The sequence below is a fragment of the Equus caballus genome, chromosome 17 (assembly GCF_041296265.1).
Source record: "Equus caballus isolate H_3958 breed thoroughbred chromosome 17, TB-T2T, whole genome shotgun sequence".
NCBI classification, from domain to species: Eukaryota; Metazoa; Chordata; class Mammalia; order Perissodactyla; family Equidae; genus Equus; species Equus caballus.
This window is the reverse complement of record NC_091700.1, coordinates 22,818,959-22,846,950: the sequence shown is the minus strand read 5'-3', so window position 1 is coordinate 22,846,950 and position 27,992 is coordinate 22,818,959. Positions and strand designations below refer to the sequence as shown.

Here is a 27,992-nt window from a genome sequence, read left to right as displayed (position 1 = left end):
TGAAACCTCCTAGAAGAAAACATAGGGGGTAAGCTCCTTGACATTGGTCTCAGTGATGATTTTTTGGATATGACACCAAAAGCAAAGGCAACAAAAGCAAAAATAAAGAAGTGGGACTGCATCAAACTAAAAAGCTTCTGCACAGCAAAGGAAACCATCAACAAAATGAAAAGGAAATCTACTGAATGGGAGAAAATATTTGTAAGTCATATATCTGATAAGGGATTAATATCCCTTATATATATATCATATATAAAGAATTATACAACTCAATAGCACAAATACAAACAATCCAATTTAAAAATGGGCATCACATCTGAAGATATTTTTCCAAAGGAGACATACAGATGAAAAGGTGCTTGAGAAATGCAAATCAAAGCCACAATGAGATATCACCTCACATCTGCTAGAATGGCTATCATCAAAGAGACAAGAAATAACAAGTGTTGGCAGAGATATGGGGAAAAGGGAACCCTTGTGCACTGTTGATGGGAATGCAAATTGTTAGAGCCACTATGGAAAACACATGGAGGGTCCTCAAAAAACTGAAAATAGAACTACCATATGATCCAGCATTTCCACTTCTGGGTATTTATCCAAAAGAAAAAACACACTAATTCAAAAAGATATATGTACCCCTATGTTCATGGAAGCATTATCCACAATAGCCAATCACAAAAACAACTTAAGTGTCCATTGATGGATGAATGGATAAAGAATATGTGGTATATACACAATGGAATATTATTCAGCCATAAAAAAGAAGGAAATCTTGCCATTTACAACAACATAGATGGATCTTGAGAATATTATACTAAGTGAAATAAGGCATACAGAGAAAGACAGATACTGTGTGATCTCACTTACAAGCGGAATCTAAAAGAAAAAAACACACACAAACACAAGCTCATAGATACAGAGAACATACTGGCGTTTGCCAGAGGCAGGGGTAGGTGAAATGAGTGAGGGGGTCAAGAGTTGTAAAATAAATAAGTCATGGGGATATAAGTACAGCATGGTGACTAAAGTTAATAATACTGTATTATACATTTTAAAGTTGCTAAGAAAATAAATCTTAAAATTTCCATGATGAGAAAAATCAAATTTTATAACTATGTATGATCATGAATATTAACTAGGCTTATTGTGGTGATCATCTGGCAATATATACAAATATCAAATCATTATGTAGTGCATCTGAAACTAGTATAATGTTACATGTCAATTATACCTCTATTTAAAAAAAGACAGGCATTCAGATCAAAACATGAGTAAGAAATTTATAATTATTAGATTAGAAATATAAATTCATGGATTCCCTGGGATTTCTCACTAGGTTAATATCTGCAGAAATAAATAATGCTTTAACTGTGCAAAGCTGAGACTCATTAAGTTTTCAACATATTCAACAGTAATTGCATATCTAAATCCCTTATAAATATCTTTTCAAAATATCAGAAAATCAAGCTATTTGACTAAGCAGCTAAAAATGAAGTCATTTTGTTGAATGAACGCAAATCAAATTTTCAACAAGTGCTGAACACACTCACCCGTAGGTCACTCCAGCGATGCTGCACTTCTTGAAGTTCATGATATTGCATGTAAGAGTTCCAGTCTTGTCAGAAAATAGGTATTTTACCTAAAGCAAAGAATAGAAGAAACATACATTAAGAATGTAACAAGATGCAAAGGCCAATAAAAGAAGTCTTTCCATCTACATTTTTCAAAATCTATAAAAAGGTAAATATCCTTAAAGCAAGCAAAATATATTTTATAATTGTATACATTATATATAATCATTATAATTATACATCACTAGAAAATTAATATATTTTAATGCTTAGACCACTTAAAAAACCTTCTTCAATAACTAATTCTAGAGTCCAATTGTGTGGAAATGTGCAAAGGCGGCTCCAGCAACAGCCATTTCAGATCGCTAAGCATACGCACTAAACCTGCCACAAGGCACCTCAAAGATTCACCTCATTCTTCAAGAGAGCCCCATGATTTTCTGTTCTCGCATCTAGTATGTCAAGACAACAAGCTCAGACTTGGCAGCCCTCAAAACATTTCTTTTTAAGGGTCCATCCCCTCGCTGGATTAAGAAGGCAAATCCTGAACTGGCAGAGAACAAACTCGAAGCTTCTGAGTCACTCTCTCAGTTAAGACTACAGGAAGGCAGCAGGAACTGCTTACAGACTACGTAACTTCCCAAGATACAAACTTTTACAGATTTAATACACTGGGCTCTCAGTATAGCAGGTGAAAAGAGAAATTTCTGAAGGTCAACAAGCACACCATTTTGACATGATTAACTGAATGCAAAAGAGATGAACTCCAGATGCACGTGTGCTGTGCGAATTAGGCTCCCTCAGGTGGATAATGTGATGGGGAAGAGAACTCAGGACCACGAGAGGAGAAACGGTCCAGTTCAGGCTCTGGATACGAGCTCGTCATGTGGACTCTGGAGAAGTCACCTCTTCCTGCTTGGCCTCAGTTTCCACATCTATGAAATAAAGGGTTTGGCCAGAAGATAAATAACATCATTCGATGTGTACCATTCTTGGGAAATTATGTCACAGATTGGCGAGGGGGCAGTACTTAACAGAACGGACTCCAGTAACAATTCCAGTTTCTCAGCGGTTTTCTAAAGAGGGATCATGATTGTTGCTGGATAATAGATGTACTCCAGGGACCCCAAAGCACGGTTCCAGGGAAGGCGTGCTGTACTGTTTTATAGGACAGGGATTAACAACATGAGTTGTTTACTCTGCACTTGTTCTGAATGATACAATGTAAGCAAGTATACTGAGAATTATTTTCAAAGCAATCAAAGGAACTTTAAGTAAAGAAAGATTATTAATGCTTCTAAAGAAGTCAAATATTACATAGAAATATGAAATTAGTACACTATGGGTAAGTACAGCTATAAATAAGTTTTTATGTAAGTGTTATATGCAGTAAGTCTAGGGGTATAAAAAATTGAGTAGAATCAGCCTTCTAATAAGCAATGTTTCCTTTTGCCTCTTTCTAAAAAACTAAAAAATTATATTAAAATATTTAAAAAATGAAAATTTTATAATAAGGAATTAACAAGATTTGCTTATCCTTTAAGTTCCAACTCAAAAGTACATCCTCATGCAAACTTTCCCCATATATCCAATTAGGATGAATTATTTCATCTTGGGTGCAACTTGAGCACTTTCAATCTTCAATGATTCAGGCCCGGTTCAATGGCACCTGAGAACACTGACATACTGAACCCTGTGCTAAACTGATCAAGGAAACCAAGACCTTATGTTGGGCGCATCCGTGCCCTTGAATGGGCGCTAAAGTCAAGAGGGAAACAGACCCTGCATCACCATCATGTCTCTTGTTCTACTGTATTTATGTTTGGAAAGACTGCTATGGGAACATAGAAGAGAGATAAACTAACTTACCTGGAAAACTGGAACAAGGTTCAAAGAGGAGGCAAATTTAGTCTAATATATAGCTCCTACCTCATAGGGTTGTTGAAAGGTTTAAATGAGATGTATAAAATGAAATTATAATCTTTAATTGCAATGCATTCAAAATAAGTTATTCCTTGCAGTAATTTCAACATAAAATGAAAACATAATGCAAAGGCAACTGGGGTTTGGAGGCGATGGTGGAAAAAAAAACTGGTTCCCTGTAGTATTCCAGAGACAAAAATCTGGAACATTTGCTGGAAACATGTCCTTCATATTAGCCCCCACATGTAGGATTGTTCAGTATCTGAGTATCCTAACCATTATCTTCTCTATCATTTGCTCCTGATAAACAATTTTAAGAGTCCAAAATAATGTTATACTTTATTTTTTGTACTAAATTTTTTGCAGGTACCTTCTAGGTGGTAAGATATATCCATACCTTAAAATGCAAGTCAAAACAGATTGACATTTGCATTTAACAATACTCTCAAATACTATATAACTTTTCAGACATCAAAACCACATTCATAGATAACTATTTTTGCAAAATCTCTCCATGGTTCTTCTAACACTCATCTCCCTCATGCTCATGTCACTGTTCCCAAAGTCCCCAAAGAGGCACTCACCTGCCCAAGCTCTTCATTAAGGTTTGATGTCCTGGCCATTGCAGGAGTGTCATTTCCGAGATAATACATATCTGTGTCCTGAGAGAGAGAAAGGGGGGCACCTCAGAAAGTGTATACCATTAATCCTTCATTTAAATTAACACAGAAAAGAAGCTAAAAACAGATAACTTAATATAAATGCTAATTTTTAATTTGGGGATGAAAATACAGTGGCTATCGTGTGATACAAAGAGAAAACATGGGAATTTATATGGAGAAGATTTGGTTTCAAGATAGTCGTCTGATGACCTAGAGGGACTCACACTTCTGAGCTCAGCTAACATCTTGTTCACAGAATTGTTATGAAGATCAAATAAAACGCAGAGGAAAGCACCTAGTCTACATATACTGGTTGGTGAAGTGAAGTGCTTAATGGCCCTGACAGTTCCTTAAAAATTCCATTTCTACTCTTACAATGGAACCCATGTTTACTGTCACCATGACTTCTGATACATAATGAACACTGATATAGACACACACAGGAGATCTTTTCTTCAGCACTAAATTAGACTTCAAAAGCATGAACAACAGCTGCAGCCATTTTATCCCAACTCACCAGAAGACATGTACCTGCTAAGCGTTCTGCTTCCATTATCTCACTTAATCCTCACGAGTACCTTGAATCAGGACTACTGTCCTCCCCACTTCACAGACCAGGAAGCTGAGACGTTAGGTAACAAGTCACTGCCATCATGGCTCAGGGACACCCTGGCCGGAGATCCCTTGCCAGTTGTCTGGCTAGTTTAACTTCCAGACCAAAGCATAAATTACCTACATTCTTCCTTTCCTTGGAGCTCAATTAAATGACTAAGGCTCTGAGAAAGTATTTGAAAATAGTAGTTGACAATTCTCCAGCAGCTCAACTTTTGAACTACTGTGATACTCACCCAGTTTATAAAAAGGGCTTGAGTGTATTTCACAACCTCAAGAGTCACCAACAGACTGATGGGAATAAGATTGTTGTACAAGATGATGAATGTCAACAAGTTATATCCAAAATTATCCGAGCTTGTGTCTGTGGAAGAAAACCATAATATCTCTATAGCTTTAGTTAGTCTCCACTCAGTTTCCTTTTATTTTATTATTTTGGAATTTTTCTAAAAGATGTTCAGAAAAAAGTCAATTGGCTTATGTATAAATTTAGAGATTCAAGTTAAAGTAGTTACTGAGTACCTACTATGTGGTGCCAACTGTGAACACAAAGACTATTAAGACATGATCCCTTCCAATAAAGAGCTGGCTTCTCATAGGAGTTTGCGGGGAAGGGGAGTAAGCAGAAGCAAGTATGCCCCTCAGTGTGACTATGCAGAAGCAGGCTTCATCTATTCAAGAGGAGTTCACGGGGCACTACAGAAACCAGGACAGGAGGGATTTTTAACGAGAAGGCATGGTCACTGAAGGCCATCCAGAAGAACAGAGGCTTTATTTAAGTTTTGGAAGACAGAGAGATGACAGCTAACTAAAAAGGATGCAGAAAAGAGGACAGCCATTTGAAACGGTTGTAAGAAATATCTACAACCTCATTCGAGTATGAGTATATTTGGGACATTCCAAAGAATTGGTAAAATGGAAAAAAAAAAACGTGTGAACAGGGAAAACAGGCAGAGTTGGAGACTATTTATTGAAGATAAGAGAAGGAATGTCTTGATGGAAGACGATCCCCAAAGATGAACCAAGACTCCTAAGGGATGGACTCCAAAGCAGAGGCAGGACCAGGAAGGGGGAAAGAGGTCAAGTTCTATGACTACCAAAAGAGGAGAGCTCTTTGAACTGAAGTCAAAGCTCCAACAATGCAATGTGACAATGCAAATGTGGAGTTTGATGGCTTTCACAAGAGAGCTACTCAGACTTTACCATAAGGATAACAAGACAGAAAGCATTATGGGTAAGACAAAAAGATCATTCTCCCACTGTAAACTATGCAGCTAGTACTGGAGGTGGATATAATCTAAGCAATTTACCACAAAGCCTGTATACCAAGATAGTGTCAATGCTGTTTATTTACTCAGACCATGACATTTTGGAACTAACAACATATGTATATAGAATGTCAGTCTTCACATTTGAAGCTAGACATATAACACAGTCCAAATCCAAATTTTAAGAACCAAAATCAAAGGATTTTGATACAAGCTACAACTGAAGTCCCAGTCACATTTCCCACATTTGTAAAGTGGCGGCAAGAGTTCTCCTGGGCAGTTCAAAGTGTATGAGTTTTTCACATGAGATAATTAGAAAAGGAAAAAATGTTTTGATAGGTTTAACTAAAATATTTTGAAAGATGGAAATAACAACAACCCCAAGAAAATATCCCAAAATTTTCAAATTCAAATTTATTTAAAAAATTGACATTAACTCTTATTTATTTTCTGGAATTGCTGTGTAAACAGATTGGCAAATCTTCTCTCAAAAAAAAAGCAATAAAACTGGACAAAATTGTCAAAAAACAAGCATTTAAAGTGTTTGGAAATTGATCAGAGAGCATACAAAAAATTCAAAAGCATGTATTCAAGAAAATCTACTAGGTGCCAGCACCCTGGCTGAGTGGTTAAGTTCATGCACTCCACTTCAGCAGCCCACATTTTCACTGGTTCAAATCCTGGGCGCAGACATGGCACCACTCATTAAGCCATGCTGAGGTGGCATCCCACATGCCACAACTAGAAGGACCAAAAACTAAAAATATGCAACTATGTACCAAGGGGCTTTTGGGAGAAAAAAGAAAGAAAATCTTAAAAAAGAAAGAAAGAAAGAAAGAAAATCTACTCAATCTCAGTAAGTGGGAGCCTTTGACATTTAAGCGAAAGGCTGTTTCTGCCTCCTTTCCCCCAGATCCATGTTGCTTAGGTTCTGTTCTGGGTGGGTGGTTGAGACAGGCATGAGGACTAGCAGCTCTCATCTCCTCTGACACCAGCTCCATGTTGCATAAATTCTATCCCAGGGTGCGGCAGTCTGCTACCACAGAGTAGGGCAGGTTGTCAGGACAGAAACAGCCCAAGGGAACTGACGTTATTTGGGGCACAGCATAAAAAAAAGCCATGCCCAGGGCACTGTCAAAAACAATAGCAATTCCAGTGGCTAATAATCAGGAAAGACAAGCAACTCACAATACTAGTAGGGGCAAACAAAACAGCAGACTAGCCAGAAATTAAACAGGGAGATCTAAGGAAAGAAATGGCCAAGAAACCTTGCTAGGATCACACTCAACGCTAGTGGTCCAGAAGGTCATGTCCATGAGCAAGGCTGCATCTTCTCAGGAGAGACCAGAGAGGGTACTGTGAGCTACTAGTCCCTGACTGAATGTGGGGCAGATTTTAAACTCCCCAAACACTGAAGGATTCCCCAAGCCTCACACAGATCAAACCACAGAGGGTGGGATTCTTACTGGCTCCAGGAATTTAAGCACAATCACTGACTGACTTCTAACCTAGGCTGACCTGCTGACCCAGAGTGACCCCTAGGAATTCAAGCTTAAAAATAAAAACAAGGAGAGGAGTGACTGCTAATGAGGATAGGATATCTTTCTTGAGATGATGATGATGTTCTAAAGTTAGGTAGTGGTGAACGTACTAAAACCCACAATATACTTTAAACTGTACATTTTAAGAAAATTAAAAAGTAAAAACACGGAAATGAAACTGAGCAGTAACATCAGAGGCTGTACACTACAGAATAGAACAGACTTCACAGAGCTAGTCCAGCCAAGTCACTAAAATAAACAAAAACAAGCCCCAGGAGGAAGAGGAAATCAGAATCCAGAGTTGCTACAATATATTATCCGAAATGCCCTGTTTTCAACAGCAAAAAAATAATGAAACATACAAAGAAACAGGGAAAAAAGAAGCAATAGAAACTGCCTTTGAGGGGGGCCCAAATGATGAACCAAACAAAGACTTCAAAGTGGTATTATAAATGTATTCAAAGAACTAAAGAAAACTGTCTAAAGAATTTAAAGAAAGTATGATAACAATTATTGACAATTAGAGAATATCAATAAAGAGATAGAAGTTTAAAAATAAAGAAGCAAATGGAAATTCTGGAATTCAAAAGTACAATAATTGAAATGAAAAAATTACTAGTGGAGCTCAACAGCAGATTTGAGCTGACAGAAAAGAGAATAGACAAACTTGAATATAGACCAATAGAGATGATCCAATCAGAAGAAGAGAAAGAAAGAGAAATAAAGAAAAATTAACAGAGGACACTCAGAAACGCATTAGGACACATCAAGTGACCCTATAGAAATACATATATAATGGAAGTACCAGAAGGAGAGGGGAATGAGAATGTGGCAGAAAAAATATCTGAATAAATAATAGCTGAAAACTTCCCAAATTTGATGAAAAATATTAATTTATACATCCGAAAAGCTCAACAAACTCCAAATAGAATAAACTTAAAACTACTGAAAACCAAAGACAATTTTGACAGCAGCAATAGAAAAATGACTAACATACAAGGGAAAAACAATAAGATTAACAGCTGACTTCTCGTCAGTACGATGGAGGCCAGAGGGCAGTGGAATGGTGTATTTAATGTACTGAAAGAAAGAGAATGTCAACCAAGAATTCCACAAGAATTCTGTATCAGAAAAACTACCCTTCAAAAGCAAAGGAGAAAGTAAGGCATTCCAAGATAAAAACTGAGATAATTTGTTGCTGTCCAATATGCCTTACAAGAAATAATAAAGGAAATGTGACACCAGACAGTAATTAAATCCACATAGAGAAACAAAGGGCAGCAGTAAGGTAATTATATAGGCAACTATAAAAGACAGTATAATTACTATTTTTTATCCTTTCTTTTGAATTTAAAAAACAATAGCAAAAAAAGTCATTATAAAACTGCATTGTTGGACTTATATGCAGATGTAATATATATAACAGCACAAAGGAGTGAGAAGAGAGTGAAGCTCCATGAAGCAAAACAATGACACAAGCTAGTAACTCAAAGCCATAGAGAGAAATGAAGAGTACTGGAAATGTTAAATAAGTAGGGTAATGTAAAACAACTCTCTATTTTTTTTCTTTTTTTGCTGCTTTAAGAGACATAAGATTATATAAAGCAATAACACTGTCTTATTAGGTTGATAACATAGATGTAATATATATGACAATAATAGCATAAAGCAGGAGAGGAAATGGATCCATACTGGAGTAAAATTTCTGTATTTTACTGGAATTGTTAGTATTAATCTGAGGTAGCTGCTGATAAATTAAGATTACACTGTAATCCCTAGAGCAACCACTAAGAAAACAACTCAAAAAATATAGTTAAAAAATAATCATTTGACTATAAATCCCCAAATGTGTCCATCTTCACTTCATCACATAACTCCTAATCTTTCAACTCTCCTTGAAAGGCTGGCATTATATAGAGTACCCAAAGAGAAGAGAAAAATGACATGGTCACCACACATAAACCACGCTTAGATGGATTTTCCAAAAGTAGTTTCATCCTACTTCAACAGGCAACCCACTCCAGAACTTACCCATCTTCTTGATGTACCAGTTCTTTCCACCTTGAGACCCATTCCAGTAAAGGGCCCCCACCGAGCTCACCAAGGCCATGACCAAGAGGATGCCAAACAACACCAGGATCTGGACATTGGTCACTTTCTCAACATTTGATCTCTTGAGAGGTGCTTTGGTGGAATTCTGTACAATAGCATTTAAAATCAGTAAGGGTCACAGAACAGACTTGGGGACAACAAGTGGGGAGAAAGGGAGGTAAGTTAACTAAAATCAACAAACAAAAAGTAAAAGATTATATTTTTTTGCCAAATAACCAACGAAATTAAAAAGTGTACCACTAAAAAACACTGTACTCCTGAATCAACACGGCTAGTTTTAAGTAAAGAAGACAGAAGACATACTCTACCATTTTAAAGAACACATTTCAACTCTACATGATTCAATCTGGATGTAAGATTCCATTTTAGCATAAAATTAGCTACTTTTACTATCTTTGACCACAAGTTCTAAATCATTTAAGTCCAGTTTAAAAGAAATCAAGATGTTGCTAATTCAAGAGAAAGTTAAAGATCCTATATATCATAAAAATCTAGAGAGAATCTTCAAATAACACAGCTCTCCAATTAATATACAAAGAGATATTTTTGAAGTACATATTTTCCCTCCAGCAGCTCAAAATTTGAGGAAAAAAGACACACACACACACAAACACATACACATCAATAATGCAAAATAGAACATCAACAGGTGTCAAAATAAATGGATGGACAAAAGGTGTGTTTGGAAAACAGTGAACAAGAAACAAGCAGGAAAACTCAGGAAAGCTCTAGTGGTCAGGAGAAATCTGGATGGAGTCCTAAATCGTGAACAGAATGTAGACAGGAAAGTAAAACAAAAGCAGAAACACAGCCTCGCCATCTATAAATGTGCATGGCCTGCTGTCTCACTGCTAGTGGGAAAGCCAGTCTACCGGGAGCAGAGGCCAGCGCTGGGAAGTGAGTTCAGAAAGATTCATTAAATCCACATTCAAGGACCACTACACATCAGGCAGAAAATTTGGGACTACATCCCTCGGCAGTGGAAAAGTCAACAGAACTGTTTGCACTAGACAGTTATGCACCTGAAGTTAATTTATTAAAAATTTTCCAACGGCATTTGTGGTGAGCAGAAAAATGGTCCCTCAGTGATGCCCATGTCCCAATACCTGGACCCTATGAATATGTTACTTTATGTGGTAAAAGGGACTTTGCAGCTGTGATTAAATGAAGGACATTAACTTGGGGAGGTTATCTTGGACTATCTAAGCGGGCCCAATTTAATCATATGGGTCCTTAAAAGCAGAAAAAGAAGAGATCTTTTCCTGGCTACAGGCAAAGGGGGATGTGACAGCAGAAGAATGGTAAAGAGATGCAACGCTGCTGGCTTGGAAGATGGAGGAAGCGGGTCATGAGCCAAGGAATTCGGGTACCTCTAGAAGGCTGGGAAAGGCAAGGAACAGATTCTCCTCTAGAGCCTCCTGGAGTGTTCCAGAAAGGAATGCTGCCCTGCCAACACCTTGATATGGGTGAGGCCTATACCAAACTTGTGACCTACAGAACTGCAACATTAACAAATCGCCTTGTTTTAAGCCACTAAGTGTAGTCGTTACGGCAGCAACAGGAAACTAATACAGCCACACAGCCAATGATAATAATGCATTCCTGGAGGTGACCAGAGCCTGGGCTAAATCAGAAGCCAGGAGGTGGATGGGGCAGAGGGACAGGAGCTTCAGTCTGCAGGTCTCCTCCCACGACTCACGAGCCTTGTCTCCTTGGAGGCAACACTGATCTGTAAGACCAGGTGATTTGAAAACTTGCAAGGCACTAACTAGCCATAAAAATCGCGCCTCGTACCAAACTCAAGGCAGCATTCTCCTTCACTATTCTCAATCTATCTGACCATTAACAGAGCGAGGATGAAAATGTCTTTGAAAATAAGAATACAAATAAAGTCACAATGTGAAAATACAACCAACATGAAAATGGGAAGCAATTCATTCCTAAGTTCCATAAAGAAGGTCATACCACAACATCGCTGAAATTGGCTGAATTCTATCACCAAACCCAGAAATACCACTATCAAGCCCAACGCTTTCTGTGAGGTGGGGAGTTAGGGAAGTGCTATACTGGCGATTTTGAAAAGTTAACTGCTTTAAGCGTCCAAACAGCACAGCAGCATTTTCCTTTATAAACTCTCTTCTCCCTTTCACTTTAGCTCTCTAAATTATTTGTTCTTTATAGACTTTTAAAAAAATTCCTCCAGAATCTAAAAGGAAATCCATTAGTAAAGGCTGACCTATCATCCATCTAACGCTATCTAAAGGTTGATGGGGATGACACAACACCTCTGGTCTCATGGCAGAGCCAACGGACCGGTTCCGAGACTGCCTATACCAATCTTTTAAAAAGTAAAGATGATCTTATCATTTTTAATAAACATTCACGGGAGGCACACGCAGAAAAAAATTATAATTAACATCATTCCTATCACTCTATTATTTTATTGACTTCTGATCTTTTCCAGTGGTGAACTGGACTCCTGGCCAGTTAACAGCATTAGAAAAAGTTATCCTTCATCCAACACAAGAGCCCAAACCTCAGGCTTCAACACATGCACTTTGAGGGAGCCAGCTCTGCACACTCGCTCCCAACCCTGGACGTGTCCACTTGTAACGATGAGCTTGTAATGTTACATTCTGACCAGCATTGTACGTTCTTCTACACAATTCTTAGAAAACACTGCTCCTTCTGAGTAATGGAGTTCTTAGCTGAAACAGGCCAAAATGTCAGAATTTGAAAAAGCTTATATTTGACCTGAATTTTACACATTTTATTCTCTCCTAAGACAGCAGTCAGTAGAGTACTAGTTAGAACACGGACTCGGAAGCCAGACTGCCTCGGTTTGAAGCCCAGCTCTCCCTCTCAGTGGGCGTGTAGCTTCGATAACTTACGTAGACACTCTGTGCTTCAGGGTCCTCATCTAGAAAATGGGGACAATAATAGTATCTTCCTCACAGGGCTACTGTGAGGAATAAATGAGTTAATACATGCAAAATGCTGAGAACAATGCATGGGACACTAAGTATTTGCTGTAATTAATGTGATAATATCTCTCTTTACCGTTAAATCAACCAACGGAAATAGGAGACATGGAAATATTTTTATGTGTAACTACACTAAATATGAAACAAGGGAACTTTGAAGAGTAGAAGGCGTTGAGGTGAGAGTTTAAAAAACAAAAACAAAAAAGTGGAACCCTAAAGCAATGGCGTTTCCTGTCTGTGGTCAAGGAGCACAAGTACAGACAAAAAATATTATTTCACAAACAGGATGGCTTCCAGCTACATGTGTTATATTATATTCCTTTTGAAAGCTCATTATTTTTACTTGTTGTTTCAGCCCTAAAGGCACGGTGACTCCAGCACAGGTGTTTCTGGGGCTTTCCATTATTCTGTACTCAAACAGTCAACATGTCATATGCCTTGAAAAGAGGTTTATCCCATCCAGGGCAGGGAAAAGTGCCTATTGCACTCACGAGATGCAAACTTCCCGCGGTAGCTTAGTGCACACCCTACTCACTGAAGAGATGAGGGATCATTTTTAAGCGTAACTTAATTATCTCCTACGCCTTAGCCACAAAGCAGTATTACTAATGTGCGTTCTAGAAAAACAGTATTACACCCTGAAAAAACAACCAGTGTACAAGGCATCTTGGAGAGTGATTACATTTGTAATATGCACAATCTGAAAACCAGCCTTGGGGTCCCGCCCAAATTTGAGCAAGCTCCTTGTGATCTCTTTGTCACTTCATCACAAAAACAGAAGTGATCTGTGGTTAGCGGAGCTCCAAAAGTGCGCAGCAGTGGCTACTGGCTGCGGACTGGGGAAGTGAGAGGCTACCGACGAGGTGGCAGAGCACTAAACTACTCGCCAGGATCAAACCTTCACGTACAGGCTGCTCAGAACCAACACACTTGAACCGTTATAATCAGCGCTTACGAATGGGTGAGGACCTGGCAGGAAGGATGAATCAGGCATATCTCAGATATGCTGAATGATCTTCATCCACCCAAGAGCTGCCTCCAGCATCTACCAACTATTTACTTTTTTAGCTGCCATGGATGCCCACACACACACCACATCCCCTCTGTAACCATTGCACCACACTTGGGCCCTACCATTCCAGGACAAAACTTCCCTGTGTCCTCTGCCTCCTTCAGGAGCTCTTCTCTCACTCCTTGCCTTACCCAGCCAAGGACACTCCTTCCCTGAAATCTCTTCAAGCAAAGGGTGCTGGTACAGACTCGCATCCCTCAGAGTCTAAAGATGGTATAACTGAATGTATACGCAGGACGCCATAATATTTCTGACACTTTATTTTTCTAACGCCATGTTAAAAAATCACTTGTAAAGTTCATGCCATTTGGCAACGCTACCTTCTGCCTCTTCCCTCTGAAAGTCCACCAACCTCTCAGTCGCTCCCCCTCACTTTCTGAAGATAAGCAGCTGGCTTATGGCATCTGTCTCTACCCCAGCCTCGCCATGATCCCGTATTCAAATCACAGCACTGACCCATTGAATGCCCAAGTCTCTCAGTCTTTCACTTCTTGACGTCGAATAGCCTCCAACAGCTCTATCTTTAGCCTCCTACTCCCATGTTCACTCTGGGTCTCTCCACTCTGCAACCCTCCACCCCAGAAACTCAAAGACAAGCACCTTACACACTGATCAATCAGTCACTCAGCAACTCCAACAATTTTCTTCAACTTCAATGAGCCTCTCAACTCTTCTAATCCTCCCTATCTCTCTTCCCTGTCTCCACTGCGTTACCCAGCTGGTGTGGCCATTGGAGGCCATCACTTTATCTGTTCTAATAAATATTTAACTCTCTCCTACATCACTTGGCCTCAAACAGTGGACCAACAAAATAGCGCCCCTTCTCCAATTCCACATCTAAAATGTGCTTCTTAATATCATTCTTAGTATCTAGTCAAGTGACACCCACAAACCTGGGTTGGTTGACTCTTTCACATACACTCACAGCACTCTGTAACAACACATACTACAATTCTCTCTCTACTGTGTAATTCACTATTACTCCTTAGTCTACATGGCTCCAGAGGGTAAGACTGGGCCTTTCACTATTGTAGACATACAGCCTAGCACAAGACATGGCGCACGGTGGCCACTAAATATTTTTTAATTAAAAAATACAGCCAAATATGTGCTTTAGAAGTTACAGAAAATGGCAGATAAGCTGAAAAGCCAATTCTTATTAATAGCAACCATTAGCAAAATAAGATGCCAAGTGATACCACAGAAACGTAAGAAATGACACATAAGGACACTGGTTTATGCAGAATTTCAAAGTTTCCTGGCAAAATAAGTCATAACATAAATGTGAGCTGTAAATTCACAAACAATAATTTAAAAATTAACAGGCAGAAAGAGCAAAATCACTTTAATATATTTTCTCTGGTATATGATATGAAGAATAAACATGAGTTCAAAAACAACTGCTTTTAAATTGTCTCGAGTTCAGTTAAATAAGACAATTTACTGCAAAATCCTAATTAATGAGGTGAGGAGGAAAAGTAGAGAAAGGAAATAAGGAAGTTAGAAGAATCCCCCTTGAGTCCAGAAGATAAAATCGGTTAGAACAGATTTTCCCCCTAAATCTGGAAAACAAAGACCATGGATATTTCAGGCAAGAAGTAACAAATATCTGATACAATAACAGAAATCCAGAAGAAACGACTTAAGGAACCAAAATAAAGGCACTTCCTTTCCAAATTTAAGTTCATAGACAAAATTGAGCTTCCTAAATGCAGCATCTGCATTTTCCACCCTCTACTCCATAAAAACAGAAAAAAAGAAGCCTAAAATCAGCATTGTTTTTCAGCAGAGAAATGTTTTACCTGCATGAGTTTGGTGTCGTGTCCAGTATAAACAACTATGCCAAAGACCCACTGAGTGTTCCTAAGCTGTGTACCTCTTAATAAGATCTGGTCAGGCCCAAGGGAAACAGGGCTAAAAATAAGAAACAACATTTATATTTAATGACAGTCTGACAGACGAGCATGTGCTTCCCCTTAAACATACACCCACAAGAAATCAAATGTTTCCTTTAGTCAAATTTGAACTATTTTACTGGTAACAGGGGCAATAAAAGTTACCACTGGCTTAATCTACCCAAAAACGACCCATAAAAAAGCTTTACCTTATCCACTCACCACTACAGAAAAAGGTAGTTTTTTCCCTATGAAACATTAGAAGGAACTGTGTCTTTTATAACCCTGTATGAAACTCAACACCCAAAAAGGAAATTGCTAAAATAACCAGAAGTTTATTGATTTGGGAAACCCAGTTTATTTTATAGACTATTACAAGAAAATAAAAGCAATAAAGCTATATCACAGTTGTCAAAGATGATTTAATGATTAAATAAAAGCCTGATCGATAATTTAGAAATTCAAAATGGGGAGCCGACAGCATGGCTCTGCGTACTACATGAAAACCAAGAAAGCAGCCATGCTTAGTCGTCACAGCTATTTTGGGTCAATTCCCATGACCAGGTCCTTCCCTTTGGGTCTGTTCAAAACACAAAGCTGGGAAGCACGGGTACGAAGCATGCAGAGTAAAGACGGGCAGAAGACAGAACTGCACCCCAACATAATGACAAAAGTGACTCTCAAACAATAAAACAAATGCCAAGAGGACAAAGACGACAGAATATGGACAACAGGGCAGTGACTATAATAAAGGAAGACTAATTGTTGTCCCTTTCATTCAACTTTCTAAAAACAAATGCTACTTAGAAGAATGCTGGCCAAAAAAAAGATGTTTCTCTAATAAATATATTAGCTTTTATACACCTCGGATACCTCTCTTCTGCTTTTCTGGACAATTTTATGCAGCCAAAACCAACTGTCCTCCCGGGTAGATAATACACACAGAAAGAACAGGCCAGTTCTGTGAACCTCAATAACCCTCGGGCTATTTTCTCGTCGAAAATCAGTTCTTTCTTAAATTTAATGGAGGGTTTAAATTGACTGAAATACTATTTTGAGGAAAGCTCAGTCTCTCATATCTAAGCCAAACATACAGAAGTATGCTTTAAAATATTATGAAACCAGAAAACAAACTGACATTTTCCAAAGCTCCAGTAATCCTTAGTCACATTAAAAAAACAAACAAACAAAACACTTAAGAGAATGGAAAACGATACCTTTCCCCATCTAAGTGCAGGTTTCCTGTGAAGTCATAGAGGTGGCGGTTGGGCCCTTCACACTCTACGGTCCCAGACAACTTCATCAGTACTTCCCTCGTTTGCATGTTGGCGGTGTGACTCAAACTCTAAAACGTTAAACCCAAAGAGGACACTGAACACAACCTTCCGGGTTTAGGGAAGACATTCCGCGTCTCCAGTGTTAATCAAAAGGAACTAACGAATCAATTAAAATGGAGTAACTTGGGGGGGGGAGGCGCTAAATCAAACCACCAGCCCCCTAAGATAGACTTTACAGGCAGCGTTTGCCACAGCAGCCTAATGCAAAAGTTTCAGAAAAATTCAATGAAGCAGCAAGTTAAGATTCCACCACTGTGCTGGAAACATCCACGTTCAAGCATTAACACACTCAAACACCTTACAGAAAGCAGATTATTAGCTGCACTCTGACACAGGTCATAAACATCAAGTATCCCTTTCAAACAGGATGATACGTAGGCCCAGTAACTCTTCTTTAAACAGAAAAAAATGTCTAAATCGAATACAGAAGGTAGAAAAGATATCTGGACAGAATTATCAAATTCAACTTTATGCAGCAGAAAATGTGTCAAAACGCTTAAAATTGTTGTTATATTAAAGACTATTCTTCATTCTAGCATTAAAATACATGGTAAGAATAGCTTTATTTAAGGCTTGTAAATTTTATATCTAACACAATACTCTCTAGAATTAGAATCTCAATTAAAAGAACAATGTAAAGTAAGGTACCCAGAGTTCATCCACTGCCTCTGTCCACTGCAGAGGCTGTCCTTTCCACCATGCAGCTCGACCTAGCTGAGGAGATCCCTTCCAACCTGCACTAACAGGCACAGAGCTCAGTAAGATATAAATTAAGGCGTGGTACCCTTCGTGACCCATACACAGATGAAGCCCACTTCTCCTGGCTCCGCTCTCACTCTCAAGGAGTTCCCTTCATAATAAAAGGCGTGTTCTTCCCACAGATTCTATTAGGGTTAAGGCATAACTTTTTGTGGCAGAAGATTTTTTCTCTAGAAAACTCACTGACTGATACATGTGGGGAGCAGATTTGCAATTTGGGCCTCCATAACAACACAAGTCATAAAAGGTGACTTTACCTGACGTATTTTAAGGTTCGTCTCCCCATCTAGATTAGCTGTTTCGACATAACACATTGCCTGAGGTTCACTACGGAGAGAGGAAAAAAAACAGCCAAAGTTTAGTAAGGGCCTCGCCATAAATTCATAGCTCATAAAGTCTACTATGGAAACTACTTCTGCTGATCGGCCCTTCAAAATAGTGTTATAAACCACTTCAGTACTAGTAATTGATTAGAAAGACAAACACTCATCTTTGGGGTGCAACACCAATACAACGTTGTCTGCCCAGTGACCCGCCCTGTTGGCCCCACAACATGGCTGCTCGACCTCCAGTAGACAGAAATAACTGAGGATGACTGAGAAGGGGAGAGGTGGGTTATGGGAAATGCATGACGTCCCCGCTGAGACCCAACCCCTGCGTGTAGGTGCCCCTCAAAGTCTGATGCTTGGCCTGCTCCTGACCAAGAGAGCCGCCCTAGGCACGGCACATATAAACACGTCATTTGAGGAAAACTACAGCCAGAGGCATTGAGGAATCAAGGCACGGGCTCAGCAAGACTTCTTCCCTGTACCTTGTACTATGTCAACAGGCAACTTTTTAATCAAAACACTTAATTTTAAGGACAGAAAACTCATGGGATAAAAATAAGCACAGCAGATATTATATTCCTACTTCTAATCTTCGCTTTAGGTAGAATAGTTAGTATGTGAGAGATTGGATGGTGCAACCCACTGGCTAAGCTAAGATAGCACTATCTTTATTGGCTATGCGGCCTTGGCAAGCTGTTTAATCTCTCCGTGTCTCTCTTTTCTCATGTACAAAGTAAGGACATCAGAGGTTGTTGACAAGATTAAGTGAGATCATGTACTCAGCAGGCTGCTTGGCACAAAGCACAGACTCAAACACTAATGAGCATCCTGAAAACACGATGTCAGCTCACAAACAATCCCAATTAAATCCAGGTTTTCAGAGGGTCACAACCAAAACTCATATCCCAAACTATCAAGCGATCCACATCTTACTATTTCTAAGAGTCTCTCTGTTACCAATCGGTGGGGACAAACATGAATCCTACTCTGTGTAAATATTGGTGCTTTTCCCCCTCTATGGGCCTGGGATGGTCCTTTTTTAAAACCTTTTATCTCCAGCAGAAAATTCATGCTAAGGCTTAAAATCTAATGTGTGATCAAACCCAATAAAAGAAACACTGTCTGCAGTCAAAGAAGATGCAAACAGTGTGAGCACCTATGATTCCCAACAGCATGTAAATGTAGGAAATTCTAGTCTTAACATCGTATAATTTAATCTTGAACTGAGGAATAGAAGTTTATCTTATCCTAATTTTAGCATTCCTTCTTTGATATGTGCTTTCATGTGTCAAGCCAAGGAAAAGTCAAGGGCTGCACTGTCCGTTATTTACGCTGCTTAGTGGCTGGTCCCTTTCCAGCACAAAACTACCTGGAAAACACAGCAATGACACTTGGGCAGGCAGGGGGCAAACTGTGGACGAATGAAGAGGAAACACCCTCTGCAGGTCATGTCTGTGCTGAGAAAATGCCCGTGGTTCTCTGAACAGCTAGTAAAGGGAGGCACTGAGTTCTGCGGGGAAGGCTGCTGGCTGGATCCAGCAGGAGACGGGCTCTGTCATCTCAGATATGCCGCAACCCGGATGTTACTGAATGCATCCCTCCGCTGCTCTTGAATGTTTCCCATAAATGAGGAACAGCCCAGAAAAGCCCTGAGACTAAGAATCAAAAAATGTATAAGAGTCCAGAAAAAGTACAAATGAATGAATGGTAGAAAGAAAACTTAGGGTTAAGGCAGGAAAAGGCAAATGACAAGTCATGGAAGGGAAGGCTGGAAAGAGAAGGATGGTGACCAGAGGGTGGAGCGGAAAGGACGGCTTGAGATTTCTGCAGCCACCATGTAATATTTTATTGTTCTTAACATGTATTTCAAAAATTGTGCCCACGAGCACACCTGACCTTGAGGATAGCAGGACCATGTCTGCTGGAAGATACTGCCCATTGACAACCTTCACAATGTCTCCCACCGTCACCTAGAAAACCAGGGAGAAGGACAGAGAAGCGTGAAGGAAAAGAAAGCACAAATGGTGATAAAGGTGGCTAAATATTTAAACAACAAATTACTATACACCTATGCCATGAAGTTTAAGAGCAAGAAGCTCGAGTTATTTTCCTTAACAAGAAGAAAAGGAAAATTTTTCAACACAAACAAATAGTAATATTGCCTTTTTGCAATGATGCTTAGCAAAAAAACAAAAAAAGAAAAGGAGAGGGAGAAAAGAGATGAGTCAGAACCACCAGCAAGTTCTCGTTTTCTTACCACGCTTCGTCCACTTACAAACACGTGAACATTTCCACAGCTGCGTGGGAGGGCAGAACGCGAGGCAGGAGCCAGCCTGGCCGCCTGGGTTCAGATCCCCGGCTCGACTCCCTACCAGCTGTGTGTACCCTGAGCAGGTTATGTAAACTCTGTGCCTCAGTTTTCTCATCTACATGATGAGGTTGACGGCACATATTTCATGGGTCATTGTGAGGACCAACTGAGCTAATGCATGTAAATTTTCTCCATTTCACAAATGGGGAAACTGGAGCTCAAAGTGAAATAACTGATCAAGGTCACACAGCCAGTGAATGTTCGAACCAGGATTCAAAACCGGCCACCTGCCTGGAGGGCCAGAGGTTTGACTGAAAGGTAATACTAGATGCACCCATGAACAGGGCATCTAACGGGTCCCCAGGAACACCACTTAACCCAGCGATTCGTACAGCCTCAGGAAAAGGCCAGAAAGAATCATGGCCAAAGTCAGAGACCTCCTTGGGAAACGGATTCCAAGGGACAGAACACCCCGAGCCAAGGAAGCAGGCCCGCGTCTGCAGAACACGAGCAGCACAGCGAGAGTCCGTCGATCCTTTAACTACATCCCAGAAGCACCGGCTGGATGGAACGGCGGCTCTCAGGGCAGGCAGGCCTAGGCTCGAATCCCAGCTTCTCTGGGCTCCCGGCAGGCTCTTCGCCTCTCTAAGCGCCAGTGTCCTCACTTGTAAAATGGGGAAGTGCCACCAGTGACCTTTTGGGGGTGATGCAGTGATTAAGGAAGTACACACAAGCACCTGGCAAGACACAGGCACGTGTTACGTATTGGCCTCCACCAGCATGAACAGGCACCATGAGTGTGAAAGTCAAGGATGGCAGGATTCTCTGACGGCACAAGAAGTAAGGCCATTCCTAGTGCACAAACAATTTCAAAATTCAAAACGGGCACTACGTTTCCTGTTTCCTAGCGTAACCCACGTTAGCACTCTCTCAGAAGTCAAGAATACTTGTGGAAAACTACTGGATCCTACGAGCTAGAAGAATGGCCCTGGCGGGCGCCTATATTTAATTTTTTATTAGTAAAAAGGAGGGTTTACCAAAATGTGTGCTACTAGTATTTGAACCACTTATCAAAGTGTGTGGGGCAGTCTAAGGAACTAGGCTCAATGTCAGGAAAGGTGTAAAAGTTAAATTCCAGAACCCCCGTACCTGTGCAGTTAGTGTTCGATTCAAAGGCAAAAGAAAGGCATATAGTTAAAGTATATTCCATAACAAAGAGAAGCCAAGAACAGACGCTCCAGAGCTATTTGAACAACCATCAGGACAAAAGCAAGGAACGCTTATGAAAATTGAAAATGTTTTTTAAATATAAAAATATTTTATGTGAATAATTTAATTACGTAGAAAACAAGCAATTAAAAAAACTAGAAAGGAAAATTAGTCGTGTTTTCAAAAGAAAAAAGGCAGTGGATTTTTTTTTAAGTCAAAGTGGGAGGACAAGAGAAATTACAGCTTTCACCCGTCTTTATTATCTAAATAAAGAGTACATTTCAGTAACAAAGTACTGAGAAGTTTCATGCATATGAGAAACTTACTTGAATTTTGTTTGAAATGGTTTCTATTTGATATTCTTATGCACAGTTGTCTCTTCACACACTACCTAGAGCAAGAATTCTTAAGGGGGAAAGAGCCCCCTAGACCCCTGAATCCACTAGAGCCTCAGAGGATTTCTGAGCCATCTTAGTTTGGAAGAATAAGCTCAAAGCTCCTCTCAGAGTTAACCAAAGCTGTCAACATCCGCCCAAGACCTGCCTCTCAGCATCCGCCAACTATCCAGCTACAGCCCGGGGGGAGGCTGACTCGAGCTTCAGCGTTTCAGATTAGAGTTTTATGGCTTTGGGAACCTTAAAGATGCCATTTCCACCTCGCCTGACACCTCTGGCCTGTGTTATCACTGCCCTCTCATCACCTGGCCTCTGCCATAGCTCATCCTCACTCTGAGCAGTTCTGCAGACGTGCCTGGCTTTTCCAGACATCTTAGAGTTCCACTCGGTTACCTCTGTCTTGAACAGCATTTCCCTCTTAAACTGGTTACCTCCTGTGCGTCCTTCCAGAGAACTCTATAGCATCCTGACCCGAATAGGTGGGTCTAGACTAGTTGCCCCTCCCAGATGTTCCCAGGGCGCCTGAAGCATGCCCCTGCACAGAGCTCAGCCCCTGCACTGCATTCTGTTTAGCTGCCTGTCACTTCCACTACACCAGTATGATCCCTGGACCAGCCCCATCGGCCTCACCTGGGAACCCATTAAAAATACAAAGTCTAGGACTCCAGCCTACAATTACTGAATCAGAAAGTCTGAGAGTGGTCCCAGCACTCTGTGCTGTACCAGGCCTGCAGGGGACCAGGATGCCCAGTGAAGTCTGAGAACCTCTGTGGCAAACTCCTTAAGAGCAGGGGCCTTGCTTTATGCTAACTGGCACCCCCAGGCCTAGCAGTCTCTGGTACATGCTAAGAGCTGCATTTAAATAAGCAAACAAAATGCACTTTTAACTGAAATAAAAATGCACGTGGCAAAGCATATAACAAGTGTTCGGTTTGCTGTTTTTCCCCTCCGAATGTGTTTAGGAAACAGTACTGAGCTTTAGGAGTCTGAGGCCATCAACTCCTGGACCCAGAATTCAGAGATCATCTCTCCACTTTCTGCTGTTTCAAGTACTGTCAATCCAAATCCTTATCATTTTCCACTCCACCCAGTATTAATGACTTTCTGGGGACAGAGGTGGTAATAGGAACCGTAGAGAAACAGAAGTCATTCCTCAGAGCCATGGGAATCCTTGAGTTCCTATAGCATTGGGAGTATTTCCACCCAGAGTGAAGTCAAGAATTTCCAAACACTTGACCAAGAAGCACCACACTTCCAAAGGAGAGCGAGGTCCATTAATATTTGCAGTACAGGACACTTCTGGATTGATACCAGGGTTAAGGTGCTATCACAAAACACTATCAAGGGGCTTGATGGTTCTCCTATAACAAAGCAAAAACAAAACTAAAACTAAAATGAGGGCTGCAGTTACCACGCCACGGGCATTGTGCACACTTAAAAGATCACAGAGACATTTTAAAACATTGCTTATTACATGTTTAACAAGAGAAACTGCTGTAAGTTACCCTTCTAAAACATAGTTTTCTTTTGAAATCATGTTAATCAGCTTTGAATCCTGGATTAAAGAGATTCTTCTCCAAAAAACATCTTGTGACCATTAGGAAGGTCCAGCTAAAACAGAGATTCCCTTAAAAAGCTAATTTTTTTAAATATGAAATACCCAGATGGCATTCTTCTAGATTTTCTATTCATCACTATAAACAACAAAAGCCCGTCACCTCAAGCCCCCCAGACCTCATGCTCCCAGGAGGGAGGCAAAGCCCTCTTGCGGTCATCAGGGTCTCAACCACCCGCCTCGGGGTCCAAATGGGGTGGCTTCACCCCTGCCCCACCACCGTATATGTAACGGTAACCACAACCCAAACTCTGCCCATCAAAAACATCAGAAGTGAGAATCTCAATAGTTAAAAAAAAATCTTTAAAACATTGAATTTAGGTTAAGAGAACAACAGAAGATCAGGGAAAATATTTCTTTAATTGAATTTAGGAACTAGAAAATGCTTTGAGATTTCAGAAATACCCATGAGGAGCAACGAATTTCACCACTCTGAACTGCCACAGTGAGCATCTTCCAGAAGATGCAGAGATCAGAGTGAACAGGCCCCAGGGCCAAGCGAGCCACACAGGAAAACCCCACACGTGAACCCGATAGAAAAGGAGACGACGTCCGTCCACACAAACTGTACACTGCAATCAATGCTAGCAATTAACTACAACTGTCCCAACCAAGACCTTCTGGCATATCTTTAAAATTAGTTTTTACCTCTTTCCACATAATGGTATGCCACATACCATTTCTCAACACTGAAAAAGAAAAAAAAAACAATGGATCAGTTAATACCTGTGATAATCGAAATAAAATCAGCTTTCCAAAATCCAAAACGTTCCTTTTAAATTCCACTTATTAATTCCAACATAACACACTCTTACACCTTTATGTCTAACACGGCCATTCCCCAAAATGGAGCTCCAATCTATGCACCTATGCACCATATACGTTAACGTATACACACAAATAAAGATGTATGCATACAAGTTAAATCTATTCATATTTATCAAGGAGAAAAAGAAATCACCTTACTGTTACAAGATTTCCCCAAACATACACATACACACACACACATCCTTAACAACACAGAGCTAATATTCTAGAAATCAATATAATATACGTAGATAGAGAGAGGTAAGGGGCAATTATAAACCAAGGATATGAATGCTTTGATTTTTTATGAACATAAAATATGTCCAGTTCCTGAAAATTACAACCTGTTCTAAAATTCTAAAATACACAAATTCTGTTCAAATCCTAATTAGCAGGGTCCTCCATTTTGTTGGCTTTGTCTGTCATTTTGCTATTTCTTTAAAATATTTTATAAATCATTTCCCCAATTTATCTCAATATCATTAACTACTTATTTAAAATTCCTTAAATGCAGGTCTTACTCTTAAGTTTTCTAAAGGAAAAAGTGACTCAGCCTGGAATCTTACCTATCGTTTTCTTTTTGTTAACTGCATTGTCTGCCTTATGTCGCTTCTGTTATAGAAAGAAAAAAAGTTCTTAGATTCAAGAGTTCCAAATGAATAACTGAAACAGCAAACAGTAAGATCAGGAGAAAGCAGGGGCAAGGAAACCACGCAGCATCAGTGCTAAAGCTCTAGGACTCAGTTCAGCGGTTTGCAGTCCCGACCGCTCCTAAGTTTAGGGACTAACGCAGTAAACGTAGGTGTGGTCTACCTCGGCCCAAAGGATTACATTTGGTAATTTTAGTTCTAGCAGTGAACAAGCACTCTGAAGTATGAAACTTCTCACTCCTCCCTTGCTTTAGATCAGATTAAAAGAATTATTCAGAAAGATGAACCCAACAACAAACAATTAAATTCATTTTATTGATAAAGAACTTTTGGGGCAAAGTACCTTTGCTTTGATTTGTATTGCATTAGTTGTTTACCTATTCCCAGAAAAATGTACATAGGTGTTTGAGAGAGCGTGTGTGAGTGTGAGAGAGAGAGAGGAAGGAGGAGAGGGAGAGAAAGAGCACAGAGAAAGGGAAGAGCCTGAAAAGAGGACAGAGAGAAATAGGCAAGAGAGAGTATGAACGTGGTTGTGGCTGATGAACTTGGAGATACACTGAGAAATGTGTGAGGAGGAAGGAGATGCTTGTAAATTTACCTCAAGCACAGTCAGCACAACGCTGCTATACCAGACAGCAATACAATCCTCCCTTTGCTACCCAAATTAGCAGCTGTAAAGGAGGATGTAAGGAACATCAGTGACAAAAATCAAAGGGACTCCACGGACCCAACAACAGAATCAACAGTTTGCACTAGTCCTGTGTCACAGTCCAGGAATTTATGATACTGCGTACACAGGTTCCCTCCCCAGAAATATCATCCTGAACCTTGAGAAGCCAGTTAGGCTACAGACCAATTCTCTGTCTTAAAAAACCCAGAGCAACAAATACGTTATAAGTTATATTCAGTACAACGTTTTTATTATCCGAAAGCAACACTTACAAAATCTTCCACAATCTCTTTGATGCCTGCGATTGTTAAAATAATGATCAATGGCACCAGGGTGGTATATCTTCCTGTTGGAGATACATCGGGAATTTGCTGCAAGATAAGAGACCAAAAGAAGAAAGTTGGCAAATTAAAATCTTCTCCATGAAAAAGAAAATACAGCACTCACCCCTCATTCCTTTGCAGATCTGTTCCATTTGTGTTACACCAAAATAATTATCTTATTTTAAAAACGAAGTATTTTAGTATTTAGTATTTAAGTATTTTACCTATTTTTAAAACTCTATTCAACATTGTTACGTGTTTGAAACAGAAAAAAGGGTAAAAGTACAACCCTGGGGCCATTTTTCAATGCCTCTTTTGGTACCTGCAATTGCCCTTAAGGCCAAGCCTAAAGAGCTCTGCAGAGATCATGTTTGTTCCCGCGAACGGTTACTGGACGCAGGAAGCAAATTACATTCAAGTATTATGACACTTTTTCAGTTAAGTGACCTTTTACCAAAATTTCACTTTGCGTGTATTTAAGGTTATAAATTTTAAGTAACTTTTTACAAAACATTACCTGTAATAAGGCAATGAAGAGGAAGAAGGCATTAGCAGCTCTTCTAATCTGCTCGTACAAGAATCGAGGTAGAAATGTCAGCACGCTGTACTTGGCCGTACTACAGGAGCAGAGAGAATACTAACGTCAGTGATAGACGTAAACTCGAAAACACAAGAAAACAAAAAGTTTCAAAAATTTTACAAGCAATTTTAAAAACAAAATGTTTCGAAACTCAGGACAAGAAAATTGCTGTGCTGGCACCCTCGTAGGAAGCTTCATTTTGTAAAAGGACACACCTGATAAGAAAATCTTCTAACACGATCTTCATTTTCAAACTTTGTCAAGCATGTGTTCACAGTTTACAAACTTTGATTTCACACAGTGTATACAGAAAAATTTACCCACCTTCTAGAGGCTACGTGCTACGAACACAGTAAGCAAATAAAGGATGTTAAAGGAAGATACGTTTCAAGGATCACAAAACAGAAAAAGGTACATGTTCCAAGTACAGTAAGTACGATACAAACACTGAAACAAAGAGTGAGCAGAAGCATCACTAGAGCACGCACACAAGAAAGGAGGAATTATTATTCCAGAACTTGTGACACACCACAATTCTTATTACAAATCCACTGATTCAATGTAGAAATGTGACTCCATAAAACGCCCTGGGTCACAGGCGTGTGAATAACGTTCACCGTGTCCCTTTGGAAACGCCCGCAGATGCTTTATGCTCAACCACACCTAAACAAACTTCACGCCTTCCACACAACCTTTATTTGGCCACCTTTGCTCATACTTCTGCTTCCACCTGAGGCATCCTCTCCCCTCCACACTGTCTCTCCACGACTGAACCATCCTTCCCATCTCACCCTCCCATCCAACCTTCTGTCTTCCAGGAAGTCTGGTCACATTCACAAAGACTCTTCTTCCCCCAAACCCACAGTAGGACGTTTACACCTACACTACCTAGTCTCTGCTTTACTTTATATTATATTTCTTTATCTAGCGCCAGAATAGATTCCGGGAACAGTAAGAATGTTTACTTCAACTTCACACATTCCTGGACCATAGCAGATAATCAGCGAACAATGAATAATCCCAAGGCATAAACTGAGAACCTGAAGGGGTAAAATGAACCACACCTCCCCTCCTTTGTCTGCTCAAAGGCTTATCCATAAAAGTACCTGCTCAACTCCTAGCTCACCTTCTGAAGGCATGACTCTGAGCCAAATCTGAATTGAAATATATTCTAGCAAGATTATCTAGCAGGTTTCAAATATACAACCAATTAGAATCACCAAAATAGAAGAGCAGAGGGCTCTGGAGACAGAACACTAGAGGCATATGTACCGTGGTAAGACACGACAGCAACCAATCCTAGAATGACGAAATAAAAAAACCAGCTGACAACTCAAAAATATAGCAGCCTGAGGTCATCAGACGGA

At 39.9% G+C, this 27,992-nt stretch overlaps 1 protein-coding gene across 11 annotated transcripts in view; it reads right to left on the bottom strand.

Annotated features, from left to right (window-relative positions):
• The window catches only part of ATP8A2 (ATPase phospholipid transporting 8A2), a 592,801-nt gene that overhangs the window by 416,072 nt on the left and 148,737 nt on the right, over nt 1-27,992 (bottom strand). For all 11 annotated transcript variants that reach the window (XM_070240119.1, XM_070240124.1, XM_070240123.1 and 8 more), the window contains exons 3-14: nt 26,563-26,662; nt 25,995-26,093; nt 24,969-25,014; nt 24,244-24,284; nt 19,962-20,035; nt 17,994-18,063; nt 16,858-16,985; nt 15,548-15,659; nt 9,609-9,774; nt 5,005-5,132; nt 4,079-4,156; nt 1,551-1,639 (exon numbers count right to left, since the gene is read on the bottom strand). In XM_070240119.1, the coding sequence (XP_070096220.1) occupies nt 1,551-1,639; nt 4,079-4,156; nt 5,005-5,132; nt 9,609-9,774; nt 15,548-15,659; nt 16,858-16,985; nt 17,994-18,063; nt 19,962-20,035; nt 24,244-24,284; nt 24,969-25,014; nt 25,995-26,093; nt 26,563-26,662 (1,131 nt within the window). The remainder of the gene's footprint in view (nt 1-1,550; nt 1,640-4,078; nt 4,157-5,004; nt 5,133-9,608; nt 9,775-15,547; nt 15,660-16,857; nt 16,986-17,993; nt 18,064-19,961; nt 20,036-24,243; nt 24,285-24,968; nt 25,015-25,994; nt 26,094-26,562; nt 26,663-27,992) is intronic.